General features: G+C 36.0%; 1 protein-coding gene across 1 annotated transcript in view; it reads right to left on the reverse strand.

The window, feature by feature from the left end:
• TLL1 (tolloid like 1) overlaps positions 1 to 18,876 on the reverse strand; it is a 139,388-nt gene that overhangs the window by 6,978 nt on the left and 113,534 nt on the right. Inside the window, exons 15-19 of the mRNA XM_050895765.1 lie at positions 17,489 to 17,649; positions 14,369 to 14,549; positions 7,578 to 7,703; positions 6,057 to 6,184; positions 1,332 to 1,545 (exon numbers count right to left, since the gene is read on the reverse strand). Coding sequence (XP_050751722.1) covers positions 1,332 to 1,545; positions 6,057 to 6,184; positions 7,578 to 7,703; positions 14,369 to 14,549; positions 17,489 to 17,649 — 810 coding nt within the window. The remainder of the gene's footprint in view (positions 1 to 1,331; positions 1,546 to 6,056; positions 6,185 to 7,577; positions 7,704 to 14,368; positions 14,550 to 17,488; positions 17,650 to 18,876) is intronic.

The following is an 18,876-nucleotide window of genomic DNA, read 5'->3' on the forward strand; positions in this document are numbered from 1 at the left end:
TGTTTCTAACAAGAGTTCTGACCTTTAACTATTTACCCCGAGGTAATTTAAAAATGAGTAATTATTACCATTTCTATCTAATTTTCCATCTAAGGGAAGGAGCTACTGTGGTAGGGAAGGCAAACAATGGCATGCTTGTAAAAGAGGATTTTCCATAAGAAAAACAAATTGAATTACAGGTAGCTAAACTTTTCACTTTCCGGGCCCAGATCATGACGAGTGAATAGTTCATATACTGTTGCCTACTGTCTTTCTCTGAAAGGGAAATTAAATTAATAAAGTTTTAGAATTATTCTTAACAAAGCAGAAGGAAAAAAAAGAGAAAATGCTAACATTGATATATGAGGATTTGTTAGCTGAGCACTACACATCAACTTGACGAATACTCTGGATAATATCAAATTATATTAAAAGTGACTAATCACCTTGATTACTATCTTCTATTAATAACTGCTACCTGTCAGTAAACCTTATCTACTAGCACAGATATTTATAAATATTTTCTGCATTAATATTTATTGCCAAATACTGGATGAATAAGAATGAACTTTGGAAAGTAAAAACAGACATTATGGCTGAAGAAGAAAACAAAAAAAAAACCCCGAAACCCCTCATCTTACAGCAGACACTGGAAGTTCAGAAATTCAGCACTAGGGGCCACTGTAAGCCAAGCAACGTCAGGGAAATAATGTACACTCTATGAAAATGTCCCAAGTAATCTATTAATGCAATTGCAAAACACTATTTTCAATTTCAGTGATTGCTGCCAAAGAACAAAATTAAATGGTAAATATGAAGGAGATTATATTCTTAAGGTCCTACGAAAGTCTTCAGTATTGGTTTTTCTAATTCTTCTTTGGCTTGTCTTTCCTTTTTAGCTCTACAGGAAAGCAATAGCTGTTTACACAGAACCCAGACTTTTGTTTAAGTTAGAACAGGAAAGTAATGAAGGTGCATCACATGCCCCAGTGAAGTATTGCCATTGCAAATACAATGAAAAGCTATTGAATCTTTTACAAACTAATGGCATGAATCCTAAGAAATATCCCTTTGGTTGTCTAGGCCAGTATCTTCTTTTAATCGGATTTTGTTTCAAAATCTTTTAGTCACTTACCAGGGGCCGGGGGCGGGGCAGAAAGAAACTTCTAAAATATTAGAGAATACTTCCCGCAATCTCAGACTTTTCCTGCTGTTCTTAAGGATTCATTAGATTTAGTTGTAACATTGTCTTATCTGTTAACTCATCCCATTCCTATAAACAAAATGCCTGAATATCCTCCACTAAAGAACAAAGGGGAAGTTATTAGTAAACCACATCCTGATTTTCTGACCTGTAGAGTGCGTTGCTTGGAAGCCTTTTCTTTGAACTGAAGCATCAGAAATAAAGCGGAGAAACATTTTGTTTCCAGTAGCAGTAAGAGGATCTGGTATCTTATTGCCACATAAGCGTCCCAGAATTGGTGATTTTTCACTTTCACCATCAAACACTTCCAAGTGGTCATAAGCACATTCTTGATGTTGTTCTATCTCAAATTCATTGAAGGTCTGGGGGGGGAAAAAAGGCAAAATGACTCAATGCAGTACTGTGTTTACTGTACTTACATGGTACGTATGTACTGTTACTATGTTTCAGAATACAAAGCAGATGTAGTTAAGATGACAGATTTAACATTACTGCCCCTACAAGCCTGTAGCTTTGAATAACATACTGATTTTGAGAAAGTGGAATAACAATTAAGACAGTGAACTTCGAGGGCATCATCCTTCATATAGAAAGGGATTAGAATCTTTATAGCCAATGAATATTCATAAAAGAATATTAAATCTAGAATACAGTGGCCTTTCTGTTGACTTTGCACTGTTTGTAGGATTATTCCAAATTTCACAGAACATCCAAAATAGCAAAAAGCCAGAAATTATTGGTTCCTCAGATAGTTGAGGATTGACTGAAACATCTGCAAAACATAATGCACCCCCCCCCTTTTTTTTTTTAAACTTACCTCACACCGCAACTAAAGCCTTTGAGAATGACCTTTCCACATGAATGGTTATGCCTGAAAGTTATATTTTCTAATCTATTATCTAGAGATCTATTTTTTATTTTTACAACACTAACAGTATTTCAGGCTGCACCCTTCATGCTAAGATCACATTTTTGCTAGCCAAACCATTGTGAAAAATAATAAAATTATGTTGATTGTTTATTAAAAAAACTTGAGCAGACTCTTTTGCTGTCCTCAGCTCTCCCAAGAAAATTCAAATTGTTGCCATAGCTTGAACACAAACTGGGGCTCACAAACTTCATTTCAAATCTGTGACGTTTCTTCTACACTTCAAAACGTTTATCTTAGTTTCTGAGCTCCTAGGGATTCTCAGTCTCTCTCAGTGCTCATGGCAGCTTGTAAGGAGAAACTTGGGTCTATTAAAAACTGTAAATTGCAAGTCCTTTGGAGCAGAGCCTGGCCAACTTACTTTTAAAAACTTTCGGAATTTAGATTTCTCAAACTCAGAGTGTCCAACCGAAGGCATTTCTGAAAGGTGTATGCCTTACCCTATAGAAACTGTTAAAACACATACAACTAATACCTGCTTTTCAAATATGGAAGAGTGTCTTCCAAGACTGGACTGGTATCTAAAAATTTATTTCAAGGGGACAGCTAAGAGATTTCAGGTAAGACTTTTTGACCAGGGCTAAATTTCAGTAAGAAACCTAAAGCTTGATATCCATTAATTTCCTCTCACATAAACACTGAGAAGGCAACATACATATACATCTTTGTGAATTTTCAGAAATAACCTACAATTTAAGGTGAAATTCAAAATCTGTTTTGTTCAACAAAATAGCATAAAAACACTAAGTATAAATGCTCCCATGAGTAGTCATATAGTCGACTGTTTATGAAAAAAAAAAAAAAAACACTACAGGATTAAGAAGCAATAATTAAAAGGAATAAAACTGAACTGTCAAATCCTGAGCAAATATCATAATTATGCATTCTATCTTGTACACCAAAGCAAATCTGACCTACCGAATCCCTTGTGGAATCCAGCCAGTGTGAAATGTGACGGTAATTTATATTAACAGCTGACCTAAAGAAATATAAAGAGCTAACACAAAGTCTTTTGCCCAAAGAACCAGAATATTCAGAATAACGCTTTTGTTTTGTGAAAAGTGAAGAGTGCATGATGCAGTGGATGTAGGCTCATTTCACAGGAAAGTCTGGGATTTTATATTAAAGGATAGAAACTGCAGAGGCAGTGAAAACAGCTGTACAGCAGTCCCTCCTGCTGCTCTTAAATTGTAGTCAGCCATCCTACTTTTATGGTGCCAAGTACGTGTTGTCATTTATACCCAAATAAAATCTGATGGATTAAAAAAAAAAACCCAGAAAGCTGAGAGACTAACTGTAAGGGAGTTAGTTAAATATAGAATTGAGTCAAGCCAACTTGGAATCAACGGGAGCAATAGATGTGATCCAAGAGCAGCCTGCAGAACTTCATTTTCTTTTAGAGGAAATTATATCAGTTTTGTTCACTTCTCATCAGTTTAAAAAAAAAAAAAAAATCACTCTCTAGGAAGCACTTCTCACCATGAACTGTAAGAAAGATATCTATTATTTTCAGTATTTGACTTATCACTGGGACTTCTAAGCCTGCAGAGGGATAGTACATGTTATATTGGGTCCCACAAAGAAAAACAGAAAAAAGTCCTAAATCTTTTGTGAGTCTAGCAATTCATTCTAGCAATTGCAAAGAGAATTAAAGGAATTTGTTTTTTAAAGGAAAAGCAGACCTTAATCTTAAGTCTTTTAAAAGCTCAAAATGCCTGATATTTCAAAACACTCAGAGACGATCTCCATTTTTTTTAAAAAGCAGTCAGTTCCCAGCAGTGGACTCAGAGCAGGCTTGAAAGAGGAGAACTGACACAAACTTTCCCTAAAGTTGAACATAACTGAATAGTTGCTGCCAACAGAGTTCACAGATGATTTAATAAAGTTGGTAGTATAATTAAATCACACTCCATCTTCCTGGGACAAATACTTTTGAATACCTACCCCACCATGACTACAGCCTTCATTTTGATTGTCTCATTAGCGGGAATGGTATTCAGAAATGTTACATATAGCTTCTGAACATCCAGCCCTTTCTATCTATAGCACTCAACTGAGTAGATACGTTGGTGGCACTTATGGATAGCTGCCTGAATGGGACACTTAAGTCTGTCTCTTATAAACATCCGGCTGATTAGCTTATGAAAATCGCTCTCTCTGCTACATACATTTTCAAAGCCATCTTTATCTACGCATTTCATTTAAAAATTCTGAAGTGCATATGCACTTTTCATAGGCTTCTTAATTACACCAAATGCTTAACTTCAGCCTTTTCAGGAAGAGGCTTTTCAATGACTATCAAGAGTGAGAGCAATCACAAAAAAAGATTAGTTTCTGTATACACACCCCTCTCAAAATGAAGCACAGCCTCACAATTCGTGTGTTTTGTTACCATGAAGAAATCAATTCTCTCCTTTTTCAATTTGACTAAGTAAACTGTGAGGAGTAAATTTAAATATGGTGTGAAAGTCCAAGAAAAAAATATTTATCCATAGTGGAAGTATGGTATTAATATTATTAATATTATTGATATGGCATCTTGCTATACTAGACAGAATTCGAAGATATACACACAGAATTTAGTAGATTGACCCTACTGGCTTGCACAGAAAAGTGGATTTCAGACTCTAAATCATGGAGGTATTTTTGAAAATTCTGTCTGGTAAAATTCTGTCTAATTTTTCCAATTTCATTGGCAAAGGCCAATTTAAAAACCTTTTCTTTTAAAACAGACAATGTGATATTTCACTGAAGAAATCTGAATGCTGGAATTTTGCCTGCTGAGGTTAAAAGTACTGAAAAAGCTTTTATAGTAACATGCCCATGTCCATGCCTGGCTGGCTTTGGTTTATTCAGCCAGGATGAAGAATGCTTGCTCAGAAGTGGCAGTAGGAAGGCCGCCTGAATCAAAAAACTGTTTTTCACCCTTTGAATGGACAGAGCATGCACACCACTCATTTTTCACCACCCCCACATCCCCCAGAACAGTTTAACCACTTTACTTCTGGTGAACAGGGATCAATACACAGTCCCACATCAGCACCAATAACAGGGGTTATGGTTTTGGCTAAGGTCAGCAGTTATGAGATGACAATATCCCTTTCATCCCTGCATCAATATTGGCTATTGCTTCTACCTCTCTGAAGCAGAGACATCTCTCTTCTTAAGCTTATTTGCTTCAAAACATTTGTTAAATCAATTTATCAGATCTTAAAATATGTAAGGCCAGCTTTTGTTGTGGGTGCCTCCTGAGTACTCTGGCTGAAGGAACACTGGGGCTGAGTTCAAAGCAGAAAAGCCCCCTGGGCAGGTCTGTGCCTTCAGCTTCATACAGAGGCTACGTAACCTCAGTAGATCTGCAAAGCTCCCTAAGCTCTGCTAGCCTGTCTTCAGCCACCAGCACTGTCCTCAGCCAGCTGGACACAAAGGTCACTTAAGTGTACTTAGGCCACTCTTCTACTTATGTTAAAATTTGGAGCCACTTTTAGAAGAGAAGTCCATTTTTTGTATTTTCTTTTCCTCCTTGAAAAGTACAGAACAGAAATGCAAAAGGTGTGCGGAGAGGACTGTTCATAACTTCTAATTTTGTTTATTCTATATATTGGAGTTCGAATAAATGGCTTCTGCCAGATTTGTCAAAACTTTGTGCAAATTTTATGAATTGCAACAATGATATAGTAAAGTCTGACAGGAGGAAAGTATTCCTCTTGCCCTTTGCTGTCCAGAATATTTACAATCACCACAAACTTCAGTTCACAGCTCTATGATATTGAGTAGCCCCAGTTGGCCAGGAATGGACAGGAGTCAGCAGGTTTTTAACAGAGTTAACATCTGGGCTGCAAACCGATAGTAAAGTTTAGTAACAGTTTCATATCATTGAGTAGTCATTTGAGAAGCAGGTTTGGTGGAAGAAAAGAGAAAAAGGAAGGGCAGGCAGAAACTCACCAATTTGACCCTCTGCCCAGGGGTGGCACTGATTTCCCACGTGCACTCCTTTCTGCTGGGATACTTGTCGGGCCAGTTGGGACTCGTGATGATGCCGTTGGGACTATGGATCTTCTGTTCACACTCAGCTGTGCCAACAGTGATAGCATCAGTTAGTCTGGGGGTCTGCATTCAGAGGCAGCCAGAAAAGTACTCTTTTTTTGTCAGGGGACCCACTGAATGGAAAGGATCTCTAGGAAGACAGCAAGCACGCTCTTCAGTGTGCACAATCATGTTCTTCCCCTTTGGCACACACTTTATAGCAATTAACCCAGCATGCCTGTTTATTGATTGTTGTGAAACATACACTATTGTTTATAATGGATGGCTTTTTTTTTTGGAAAAATGTTACAAAGGAATACACATAAGTATTAAAATTTAATCGAATATTTTGCTATTCCCCCCATTCTACATACAAGTAAGTATGAAAATCCATATGAGAAAACTTGCTACTCCAACTTCAAATGATACTTCTTGAAGAATTTATTTTTCTCTCCTCTCGCTAATTTTCAGCCTGCAGCTACAGAGCAATCATTTTGATTTCTAAACCAGTTTCTAGGGACATATATACAGCTAAAGAACAGCTAAGACTAAACTGTGAGTATATACCAAGAACAGCTTAGTCATTCACAAAGTAACTGAATCACTAGAAGTGCATCTCTGTGAATAAATACAAAGAACCAAAACTTAAAGAAGTCAAGAAAGAAACTAGTTTTTTTTTTTTAACAATCTCAAATTGTTTTATAAATATCACAGAATTATTTAACAAGAATCTTTTAGAGCAGGCAAGATCATTCCAACACCAGTGAAAATGCAAGTGATTCACAAAGGGCACATCTTTACTTGCAAATTAAATCCATGCTAGAATACAGCCCTGAGAAATTACAGTAGCTCACATGATATTGCACGCTTGAGGTTCATTTGCAGATAATCTAAACTCTACTTAAGCTCCAAAGTCTACTGTTTTCTTGGAGGTAGCCACACCTTGAGACAGCAAATAGGAAGAAAGATGCATAGGGACTTGACTGGAATTTTGATTGTCTGAATATGTCCCCTAAAATAAACCCAAAAAGGTCAGACACAGTTTCAACCTGACTGCTAGGAAACTAACTGCTACTGATAGGAGCAAATGACAACTTTACCAGGCTTCTCTCCAGAAACTCTATCCCTGTGTTTAATACAGCATTCGATAAATACTCTGTCACAGCTTTAAATGTTCTACACTTCACAGAACTATTAAAAGTAGCACTCCCTGCCAATGATCCCAAGTTTTCCAAACTGCATTCCTGTGGACCTCAAACTCAGCCACACACATGCTGGGGACAGAGGGAATGGGAAAGGGGAGGTGGGGGAGTGTTTAAGCCCAAATGTCTAAGCCCCCATTATCAAGATCTTTTTCTTTCTTTTCTTTGGAAGGAGAACTGCAGAGAGCTTTCTGCAAGACAGTTGTATAATCAACCGTTCAAATACCTTACTACTTACCCTCCTTGCAGTCATGTTTGTTTTCATGTAGCACAAATCCATTTCGGCACTGGCAAACATAGCTTCCTACCGTGTTGATGCACTCGTGCTGGCAGCCACCATTGTCCTTCGAACACTCATCCTTGTCTAAGAAACACACCACAAGGTTGGGTGAGCATCACAGCTAGCAGTAGTCCTCGTTACCAAGAAGAAAAAGGTTTAGCACAGTGTTTGAGTCCAGAAAAGGATAAGCTAAGGCACAGTCACTCTTCTCAGTATGGCAGTTTCGTGGTATCTTAGTTCTAGTCACTCATTGCTCAGCCTGCAACCTTGCACCATGGCACAAATAGTCTGTCTCATCTTTCTAGGAAATGAGGGGTAGCTCCTAGGGGAGAGGAACACTAGTAAAACCAACAAGCTAAATCAAAGGAGATAAGACAGTTACCAGTGTTTACTCTTTCAAGTGGTCTAGCTGGTAAAAATTTCATCAATATCTCATCCAAAGCTTTATTTCAGTAAACAACAGGAGTGTAATTTATGGACAACACAAAGTATTCCACTTTATGCAAATTCCACAATTTAGTGGTGATATGTTGAAAGGAACATGTAGGCCAAACAAGGTTTCAAGCTCTGCACATTAAACATGTAAGAAAAGAAGTATTTGACAGAAACCTTTTTAGTAAGTTGATTTTTTTTCCCCAGCAGAGTGACAGTGTGCTTTACTTTTAACAAATCTGGACATTACAAAAGAGAATCTGGACATCACAAAGAGAAAAACATTTCATTGAAAAGCATACAAAAGAAATTGGTATTAGTTATTTCAAGGAGATCTACAACATAGCATGTAGTTCTGTTTATTAACATATAATCCTTCAAAAAAGCTTTTAGTGTGTTAGAAGCAAAGCAGAGAGTAGGGGAGGAAATATGACCTGCATTAAACAGCTACAAATTCATTGCATGGACAAAAGCCAAACTAGATTAACAGGCTGTCATTCTTGCAAGAGGCCTCAGCTGCCACCCTTCTATGTCATTCAGCTGTTGTCATTTTAGGTGAGGCTGGTCCATTTAAAAGAGGCAGACTGCTCCTGACATATACATATATATACACATACATGTATGTATGTATGCACGTATATACCTATGTATATGTATAGACACATATATATAAATCCTGAGATATAAAAATATATGCTTATCTAAATATATATATAAACACATACACATATTGAAAAACTATATTTTACAAAATGTGTCATTTCAACATGCAAAAGAGAGGAGGAAAAAGAGCAAAGAAATTGTGGTCATCCCAGAGGTCCAGTAGTTGCAGGGCTGGAATGCAGAGCATTCATCCCCTTCAGCCTCATGTACCTTGGAAAGCAGCTGTAAGCGCTATCTCCAAACAAGGTAACATGCGATCTTTCAGACTTCAGTAGGCACAGGAAGAATTTCTATAGATTACAAGCCACTATGGATAATTTAAATTTCTTTTTGTTGTCTTACTCATGCATTTTTTCCCTGCCTTTACTGACGCTCATATTCAGCAATATTCAAGGAAGTTTGCATTATAATTGCATACACATCAGTTTTATCTGCCGAAATGTATGCAACACTTGACCCATTGACTTGCAAGTCTTTTCATAAAAATCAGCTTCTACTTGTAATACATGATGATGTACATTTATAGATAAATTCTGCAAGTCAAACCCAAGCATCCACTGCATTTTGTCCTGTAAATCTCAAATCTGTTTGCACTGAAAGTTTTTGGAAGCTTTCTGCAGAGGTGAACAGATTTGAAGGTTAAGAAACAGTTGAAAACATAGGTAGCTCCCAGAACCATACATCCAAAGGCTTATACTAGTTGTCATTTTGATGATGAAAGAAGCATAAAAGCTCCACAATACACTGCTTATGCACCTTGCAATGCAAGTCCCAAATTGAGGTAGTAAATCTATTTAATTTCAAACAAAAGTTATAATCTTTCATCTTTGCAAAAGCAAGCACTATCATAAATTAATTCCATGTTGCAAGTGAAGAATAGTAATTAGCAAATGAGAAATTAGACATAATGTGAACAAAACTCTTCAATATTTCCCCTCCTAAGCATTAGTTTGCAGTTTTCTACCAAAATAACAAAATAAATGGAAGGCAAGCTCAAAATGCATTCAAGTTAGGTTTTCAAGTACAGAGTAGGTATACAAATTCTAAATAAAAGCCCTGTCCATTTTCATCTTCCATCAAACCGTGTGAAAATACTGAAAAGTATTTTAACATTAAATAAGCTTATATTCTGTAAAATAATCTCTTCAGAGACAAGTGCATAAGCAAACAATCCCATGTTGGACCTCCTCAGAGATAAAACAATGGACAGAAGGTAGAAAGGAGAAGCTTCAGAACACATTTGAACTACAATAATTACTTGTACATGGTTAATCAAGGATGCAACTGTTGAACAAGCCTTCCTCACACTTCATAATTCAGAACAGACTTTCTGTCAAATTGATTGCCCAGTTTCAAAATTCATGAAAAAACAATTAGTCTGTATTAGTTATAGGAACAAATGTTTTGCCATGTAAACAAAGCCATTTGTTATGCTGACAGATGGAAATGAGTCTCCCAGTTTTGAATGGATACTTTCTTCTCTCATTTCAGTACTCAGAACAGGGAAAGATCCATTCTCAACAAAATGTTAGATTGAATCATTCAGAGGACAAATGGTCGTACCTCTGAGACCCTCAGAGACCACCAGTCTGTGAATAATACGTACTCGGCCTGAAGGGACCTGTATCAAGTCCTTGCAAGTTTCAAAAACAAAAATTTTCTCTTTGCAGGCAGCTTTCTTGTCTGTGGAAAAAAATGTACCAGGATGGCACCAGAGATGAGTTTGTGCTCCAAAACAAATTTGCTCAAGGCTAGAAACATTCTAGCTTTCTCTTTTTAACTGCTCAATGAATCATCACCCAAGAAAAAATGTCCCAACAAACCTCATTTCTATATTACATCAAACACCATGTATGTTTTGAATGATCATGCAAAGAGTCATGTTTATTTAAAACACTGAAGTAACTCTAAAACTTATGATAAGTGGAAGCAGTTTAATGACATGTTATCACTGGGTGTTAATCATAACACTACACAAAGACTGATTTAAAGAAATCCTTTGGTTATCTTCTCAGAAACATCACAGGAAAAAAAAATATATTATTGTTATCTTTTTTCCTCCCTAGAGTAAATTCATGGAGTTATTTTACACTTCTCTAGTCTTATGGGCCCAGCAGACTGCAATAGGTCACTGTCTTGTAACAAGAGCAGAAGAGAGAGAGAGAGGAGGACAGAAGAAAGAGAGGGAGAAAGAATAAAAACCTAATTACTGGAAGCTTTTAGTTTAGAAGCGTAATATCCAATTCCAAAAAGTTTTAATAAAAGTTTTAAAAAATTAATATATCATGACTTCCTAGTTTCTTCTCTTTATCCAAGAAACTTGATTATAAATATATAAGAGTGTCTCTGGAGATTAGCTAGATCCCTGCAATGGCTTCCAACTGAGCTTTCTTCAGAACTGTCCCATCAAATGTAAATTTTACAGAATGTTGAAAAAAAAGTTTTTCTCACTTTCCAGTAGCACCTGTCTGGCTGTTAACACCATTTTACAGCCAAAAATGTAGTTACACGTTGTCTTATATCAACATAAATACCTTCCTAACGCAGGTCATCTGTTGCCCTATGTCACTGTTTGCTTTCACAGTTTATCACAGCGGGTTCCAACCACCCAAAAACTGCTTTCTGTCGTCTGAGCTGGAGCTGGGCCATGCTTTCTCAACTGTAGCTGTGGCTGCAGAATTCACCACTAAGAGAGTTGCAAAAAAAAAAAAAAAAAAAAAAAAAAGTTCTTTGGCTGTGCTTGAGGAACACATTACAGTTCCTAATCTTCAAACTAATCTGACTTATCCACCTGTCTCTCTTCCTGAGCATTGCATATGCCCTTTACTGGTGAATAGACTGCAAGATGCAGTGTTTTACTCATTATTGATATTTTTCATGATGTATGTCTTTATAACTAAATGCTTACACATGTTTCTATTGTGATTTAATTAATAAAACTGTTAAATGCCTTCCAGCAAGTATCTTAGACACTACCACTAAGTATTTCTCCACAGATATCATTCTAAAAGTATAATTCTGAAGACAATTTTGTGCATATAAATAGGCACAAAAAACCCCACTTCATCAGCTATCAACTCCCAAAAGTCAAAATACTTGAAGTCTCAAGTTCGTTCTTCATTGACAGATCAATAGCATATTATGTCCATATTCAGGAATTCAGGGGTAAGAAGGCTATAGTGTTTCCTGACAGCCATGAGAGTTTTGTCTGATGAATTATTCAGAGATGACAACCTCTTTTTAGACACTTTACGTTCAGAAGTTTGATTTGTCTCAAGCATTACAAAGTTTCTGTTTTGATCAGGAAATGTTGTCAGAAGGGAAAAGCCAGATAACACAGAAGAATAGAATTTGCTAGAAATTATAACAACTAGAAGAGAATTAAGAAAGAATAAAAATAAAATACAAAGTATCTGAACTTGTATGAAATGAGAAAAGAGATTATGGCAGAAATGCATTATGAAGCATTCAGTAAATTTATATACCTAAGGACTCAAAGATTATTTGCATCAAATTATCTTTCTTTGAAGGGGATTAGATATATTCTATATCCAGGACACATAATACATTTCTATTCATTAAAAAAACCCACATTAGCTCAGACTTATCCCTGGCTAACGAATTTATTCTAGTGATCAATGGAGTAACTTAAAACTTACCTTTTTTAAATTACCAGGAAAAAACTGTTTTCACCTGGGGTGGACGGACACGTTTCATTCAGAAGTGAAAAATACAAGGGAAATAATGATTCTGAATGATTACAAGCTCCTGATGATACAACCTCCATAACTCCATGAATTATAGCCCAGTCTTTCCTCAACATACAGCATTGCCCTGATTTCTTCCTAGAACTCACTTATAATATTAATAGATTATTTAAACAATCACTAAATTAAATAAATAAATCTGTGAAAATTAACTACCACTTTAAAGAAAACCAAAATTTAACTGACTATAAATGTTCAGCATGTCCAAAAAACAGAACTTCTAACTTACAGAATTTACAAATTACAAAACTATCATTGCCAATCTTATCTGACATAGCTTTATAGATCCTGAAACATGTAACAAACTTAATTTGGAGGCCATTTTTAGAACTGGATCTTGCCAATACTTATTCTTGTAAAAAGTCAAAATATGTGACAATTCCTGCTGGCACTACTAGGCCAACATGAAATGACTAGTTGTGTAAGCATTTCTAGGAGGAAGCTCTGTTATGTGCATATAGATATTTACTACAAATACTGAGTAAACCTTGAAAGCTACTTCCTAATGTAAAATATAAATTTAAAATTAAAAAGTTCTACTATATGTAAGATGGATCTGAAAGACGATGACCAGAGAAATGCAATTACTAGAAAAAATAATATACTTTAGAAGAGGTAAAATGTTTGTTAATTTCTTTGTATGAGATGAAACACTTTTTTCATCTTTCATAACTGCTTAAGAAAAACATCAAAGCAGTCGTAATGAGAAAACATTGAAAGTCTAAACTGTTTGTCTTGACAGTTATTTTCCTCACTTTCCAAACCACATCACTTATACAATATACTGATTCTTATTACTTGGTCATAGTTAAGTTACCAGTTATTAAAGCTAACCAATGAAATACCATTTCATTTCAGCTTTTGAATATTTTAGCAAACAATGCTAATAACAGTGCCTGGTAATACATTTTGCTACATGCTAAACATAATCAGGATTTTCCAGATTTGATTTTTAACTGCTATCAAAAAAACTTGGGGCTGAATTCAAATTCCAAATGCTTCTGGATGACTTTCAGTTTGGGGAGGCGGGTGGACGGGACTGTTTCATTGTTTTGTTTTACACGAGATAAAATACCTATGCATATGTGTGTGTGTAAACACACAAGAAACATACTAAGCAAAATTCCACTACTAACAGCAGGTGGTATCCTGCCACAGCCAGATTATTATAGTCTAGTCTCAATGGATAATTGCAGAGACCACTGTTGTGCAAATATTTCCTCACATCTTCAGCTTCACTCTTGTCTATCTTTATTCAACAATACATGTCCTCAGATGACATAAACTTCCATTGCTCTGATCTGCCTCAGTGAAATTACACTCATAACCAAAAAGACACAGGTTTTCGCAAAAGCAAGGTCTTAAACTCTGTTCTTCTGCAAAACATTAAGAAGTACAAAGTTTGGCAAGTACTCATAATGTTAAACAAATGTTACAGCACAAAGTGGTAATTTCATAACTAATGCAAAATATTAAGAGACCTGACCAAAAAAACCACAAGTGTACACAGTATGTAATTCATATCACATTACAACTGGGATTTGAAAAAATAGCAACAAAACTTGGGATAAAAGAAATCTAATTGAAATTTAGGAACACTTAGTAAATTTGCTTTTTTCCTCCGTATCTCACAAAGTTTATTTGCCTCTGCTGTTCTTTAAATATATATATATGCGTTCCATATATTTTCTACAGACATTACGATTCAGAACAGTATTTTAAGACAGGAGAGCGGTTTATGCTTACATAAATAAAACAAATTCAAAGCTACCAGGAAACCTATAAGGGAAAAGGCCACTCACTTTCATACCAAAATATAGTATTCATTCCACCTAGTCAGTGTATGTTCAGAGGCACTCACAGGTACACAAGAGTAATTTTCTTTACCTGAGAAGAAGTGTGCCTTGAAGCCTTTTTTTGACACAGTGTTGTCAGATCTGAACTCAATTCGCATGTTGTTATACTGAGAGGTGATAACTTCAGGCACTTCTGTACCGCAGAATTTACCGTGTAGTTTAGAATCAGAAGAAAGGCCACTACGAATCTCCACATAATCGTATTTGCAAACCTGAGAAAAGAAAGAAAATTTTTTTTTTTTGGCTAAGCAAAAGAAAATCATAAATTTGTTTATAAATGCAAGAACTCTGATTAATAATAGATTAACATAATTCTTTTTCACTTTTCCCTGACTCTGAAAACATTTGTAAATGCTTACAAATGTTCACTGATTTTGTGTAAGAATTCTTTAAGGTCACTAAGGCATAGCTATACTGTGCATTACATTCAAAACTATATTTTGATAGATACTAATCTGTGTTTAGTATCTAAATTTCAAGATGCTTAGTAACATTTCCATTTAATCTAAAAAGTAAAAATTCCAGTGACATTAGACTAAAATCTAGAAATATGCACCGTAAAAATTATACCTATCTTTGTGCTATAAACCACATACACAGAACCTACAAACGTTCTGTTTCTATCTCATAGATTTTAAAAAAAATATTAATTTTCACTTAGAAACTTACAAGATAAGTTTTTACCATAATGTATTTAAGACATATTCATTTATTTACAAATATATAAATCTGCAATATTGAAACCATACATCTTTCTTTTATGGTAGCATAGCTATAATTTGGAAGGCTGATGCATGTCATTTTCATTAAAAGGTTAAAAATAAAGTAAAATAATGTAATAAAAAAGCCTTATGCAAGGCCTACTACTCATGATAATACTTTCAATGCATAATCCCTTGGTCAACCTAAAGCCTTCTACCCAAAAACTTCTAAGCTTCTTAGGCTCAACTATCAATCATTTAATCAAAAATGTCCCAGTTGTCTGCAATTAATAGCTTAAGAGAAAACAGTGGCCAGGAGGATTCATACAGAGCTTAGATTGTCCATTAAATCCAAGTTGTATTTGATAAACTGCAATTTCTAGTCAAAAAAGAAATGTTAGGGGAGCTGGAGGGGAACTATAGAAAAAGATGTTTTGGCCTTTGTTGCTCTCTTTCCCTATGAAATATGAAATGATTGTCAACATTTCCAATTATTTTTTAATAGAATACATTCTAGATGTAGATTAAACTTTCTTTGTTACTGGAAGGATTTTGCTATGTTGCAGAGTTGGAAAGTGACAAATTCAGTTGAAACTACTTTTATACAATATAAAGAACACAAAGATTCATAAAATTTGAGTTACTACCACATGCTGATTTATATTAATTGTAAGATAAATTCATAGTAATGCATGAGATTTTCAAATATAGTTCACAACGTTAATAAATCCCAGCAATTTCAGCAATACGTCAGTGGTAAGTTTTGATGGTTTCATAGCTTTAGATTAGAAATGAAATGTAATTTCACATAGGTCTAACTTCCTTCATACTACAATATATTTAAAAAATTTTACAAGTTATATGTATAATTAAAATTGTAAAATGTAAATGTAAAATATTAAAATTGTAATATCAGAAAAGATATATTAAACTTGGTCCTAAATGGAGTAACAAAAAAGAATTTAGAGCATTTGTTAAATGTATACATTTTATGTCTGCACTCAGAAAATATATTAGAACGTTCCAGATATTATATGTTTCTTCTGATTTTCACAGGTACCATTCTTAGTACTACTATTTAATAGTATAAAGCTGAGATTTAGTAGCATAGGAGAGGATCAAACCAAAGTTCTAAATGTTGAAAAACATTATGTGTATATTTTTCATATCTGCTTAAGTTATGTGTCTTGTATGACCTTAGAAAACTGATTTAACTTCATTACACCCCAGGTGTCTTCCTTGCAAATCTGGCTTAAGTACCAAGAAAGTGCAGGAAAAATGTTTTATGATTTGTTCAAATGGTAATAAAATTTTAATTCTTTGGGATTTGCAAGTTTTTATTACACCTTTTGCAGTTCTTCTAATGATAACAGGACATGAGTGGAACATATAAGTCATTAAAAGTTGGAATTTCATGGACTCTAGAACCCATCCCAAATTATTTAAAAAAAATAATAAAAATCTCACATTGCTGCCTCTGGAAACAATTTTGAGATATTTTGGAGAGGCCATGGCTGGGTTGTTTCTTAGTTAGAAATTAAACTCCAGCTTTTGCCACTTCAGATCTCATGCCTAAAACATGGCCCATCCTCATATCAAATATGTTGCTACAAATTTGTTTAGTCAGAAATAATGTCCTGGGATTTGGGTTCTTAACGTCATGTGAAGAACATCCAGATACACTTGATGGCTACAGCACATTATGGCCAGAGCGTGGCAAGGGAACTCAATGGTATGACAGAGCAGTGCCTATGAAGCAGAACAGAGGCTGAAAAGTTGATGTTGAAACCCATATTTTACTGATTCGCACCCAAAAAACACTGCAACTCCCACCACTTTGTTTAAAGCTATAGGGAGCAGCCCTTACCACATGGAGGGCTCTGCCCTGTCCCACTCCCCGACCTGGGGATGAGATCCCCCCTGCCTCCGGGGGCTGCCCAGTTCAAACACTGCTGTTGTTCTATTGTGCCTTATTTCTGGTACTGTTCCTTTTAAAATATTCCCCCCATGAGATACTTGTAAGTGACTTAAATGCTCCCTCGCTCCGTCACTAACCACAGCTTATGTGTGTTCTTTGTAGTCATAGTCTGTAAAGATGATTTGGTTTCTCCAGATTTTCTTCTCTTGAATTCTTTCCAATATGCCTCAGCCATTTGCTCTGTTTTACTTTGTTGATAAAAAAAAGTCAGCTGAGACTCAGCAGAGAACATTTCTTTTAAATTTCTTGTAATACATATACATTTAGATGATATGTAAAAGAGAGCTAGTCTCTCCATGTTTGTTTTGAAAGAATCCAGAAACAGTCCCAAAACGAAAACAAGAATATCTATGGTTATTGTCAGCGTATGAAAGGTCAGCAAAGGTTTTATAAGACAATATCTATTTTTGAACGCTCATGAAACTGTTTAGTGTGTAACAGATTGTGCAGCTCTTTGTTCACGGTTACTTACTTCATTCCCTTCTAACTCAAAAAACTCAAACTTCATTGAAATTCGGTATTGCGTTGGGGCAACCACCTGCCACACACAGTTTTTGTTTGGAGGATACTCTTTGGGCCACCCTGGTGTGGTTATAGTCCCATTTAGCTTTGTCAGGAGTCCTCCGCAAGCAGCTGTAAAATTAAAAGAGAGAGCATAATTTCTTGACTGAAACTGTGTTTTACTATAAACAGATTCAGTTCTTTCATTACTTATACTGCTGTAATGCCTGGACAGACTAATCAGAATCTTGTTTTATCATGCTTGGTGCAAACAAAGAGAAAGAGACAGCCCCTATCTTGAACAGCTTGCAGGTTTGTGGACAGAGATAAGTTTCAGGACTACACAAGGCGTTATCATATTCATTCTTTTCCCTTCCCTCCAGAGACTCTGGTTATTCTCTCACAGCCTTTCCCATGCAAGTCCTCTGACCTCACTGCCCTCCCCCGGACCTTGACCACCCCTCTTCTGACAGACGGGCTACTTAAGATGCGCTTCACATTTCCCCAGCTTCGCTTCTTGATTATTGATCCAGAATCAGCCCTACCTGTCTCAGCTCATACAGCTGTGTATGTCTCCCACAACCTACTAGATAGGGTCACTTTGGGATAGCAGTCACGTACTCTTCAGTCACAATTACTTTTGCTGAAGTATAGATGTTCAAGTAATAAAGAAAATATCTATTATTTCTAAATATATGCCAAATAGTCACCTCCATACAACAGAACAATGCTGTACTATGTTTGTGAATGCAGTTCAGATAGCAAAGGATAAACACATTAATCTTTTCCATCTGTGGAATTTTTTTTTTTTTTTTTTTTTTTAAAAAAGGAAAGTAATGGGATTTGCAGGGGTTCTCAATCACGCTCTGCTGCATTGATACCTTTACAGCACTGTGACAGGACTGGAAATCATCCACAAACCTCTAAAGAGCTGATGGGGGGAAGCTCCACCTTCTTCCAGCTGCTCTGTGCTAACACTGACTGCTTTAAAAATTGGCTATTCCTGTCTAGCTGATGGTCTCACACATTATATCTGCTTCATCTAACACACCTGGGAGAACTCTCCAGTTTCTGTGTCAGCGCTCATTTGGCCAACGCAGACACACACCAGTCTTCCTCCTGGCACCTGGCTTTCCATGCAGAAGACTTCTTGGTATATACGTAAAGGTAATCTGACTGGGGTGGGGGGACTAAGACCCTGGGTCACACCTCAGTGTGTAAAAAAGACCAGGCACAGGTTTAGAGACTGCACGCAGATGACACAAGCTGTACACCCAAATGATCCAGTCTGGGTCAGGACAATTACGGCTAGTTTTCAATTTCTGCTTTTCAACATCACTCCGTTGTTCCTTGAGGCAA

This window comes from Gymnogyps californianus, chromosome 4, assembly GCF_018139145.2.
Source record: "Gymnogyps californianus isolate 813 chromosome 4, ASM1813914v2, whole genome shotgun sequence".
Classification (NCBI taxonomy): Eukaryota; Metazoa; Chordata; class Aves; order Accipitriformes; family Cathartidae; genus Gymnogyps; species Gymnogyps californianus.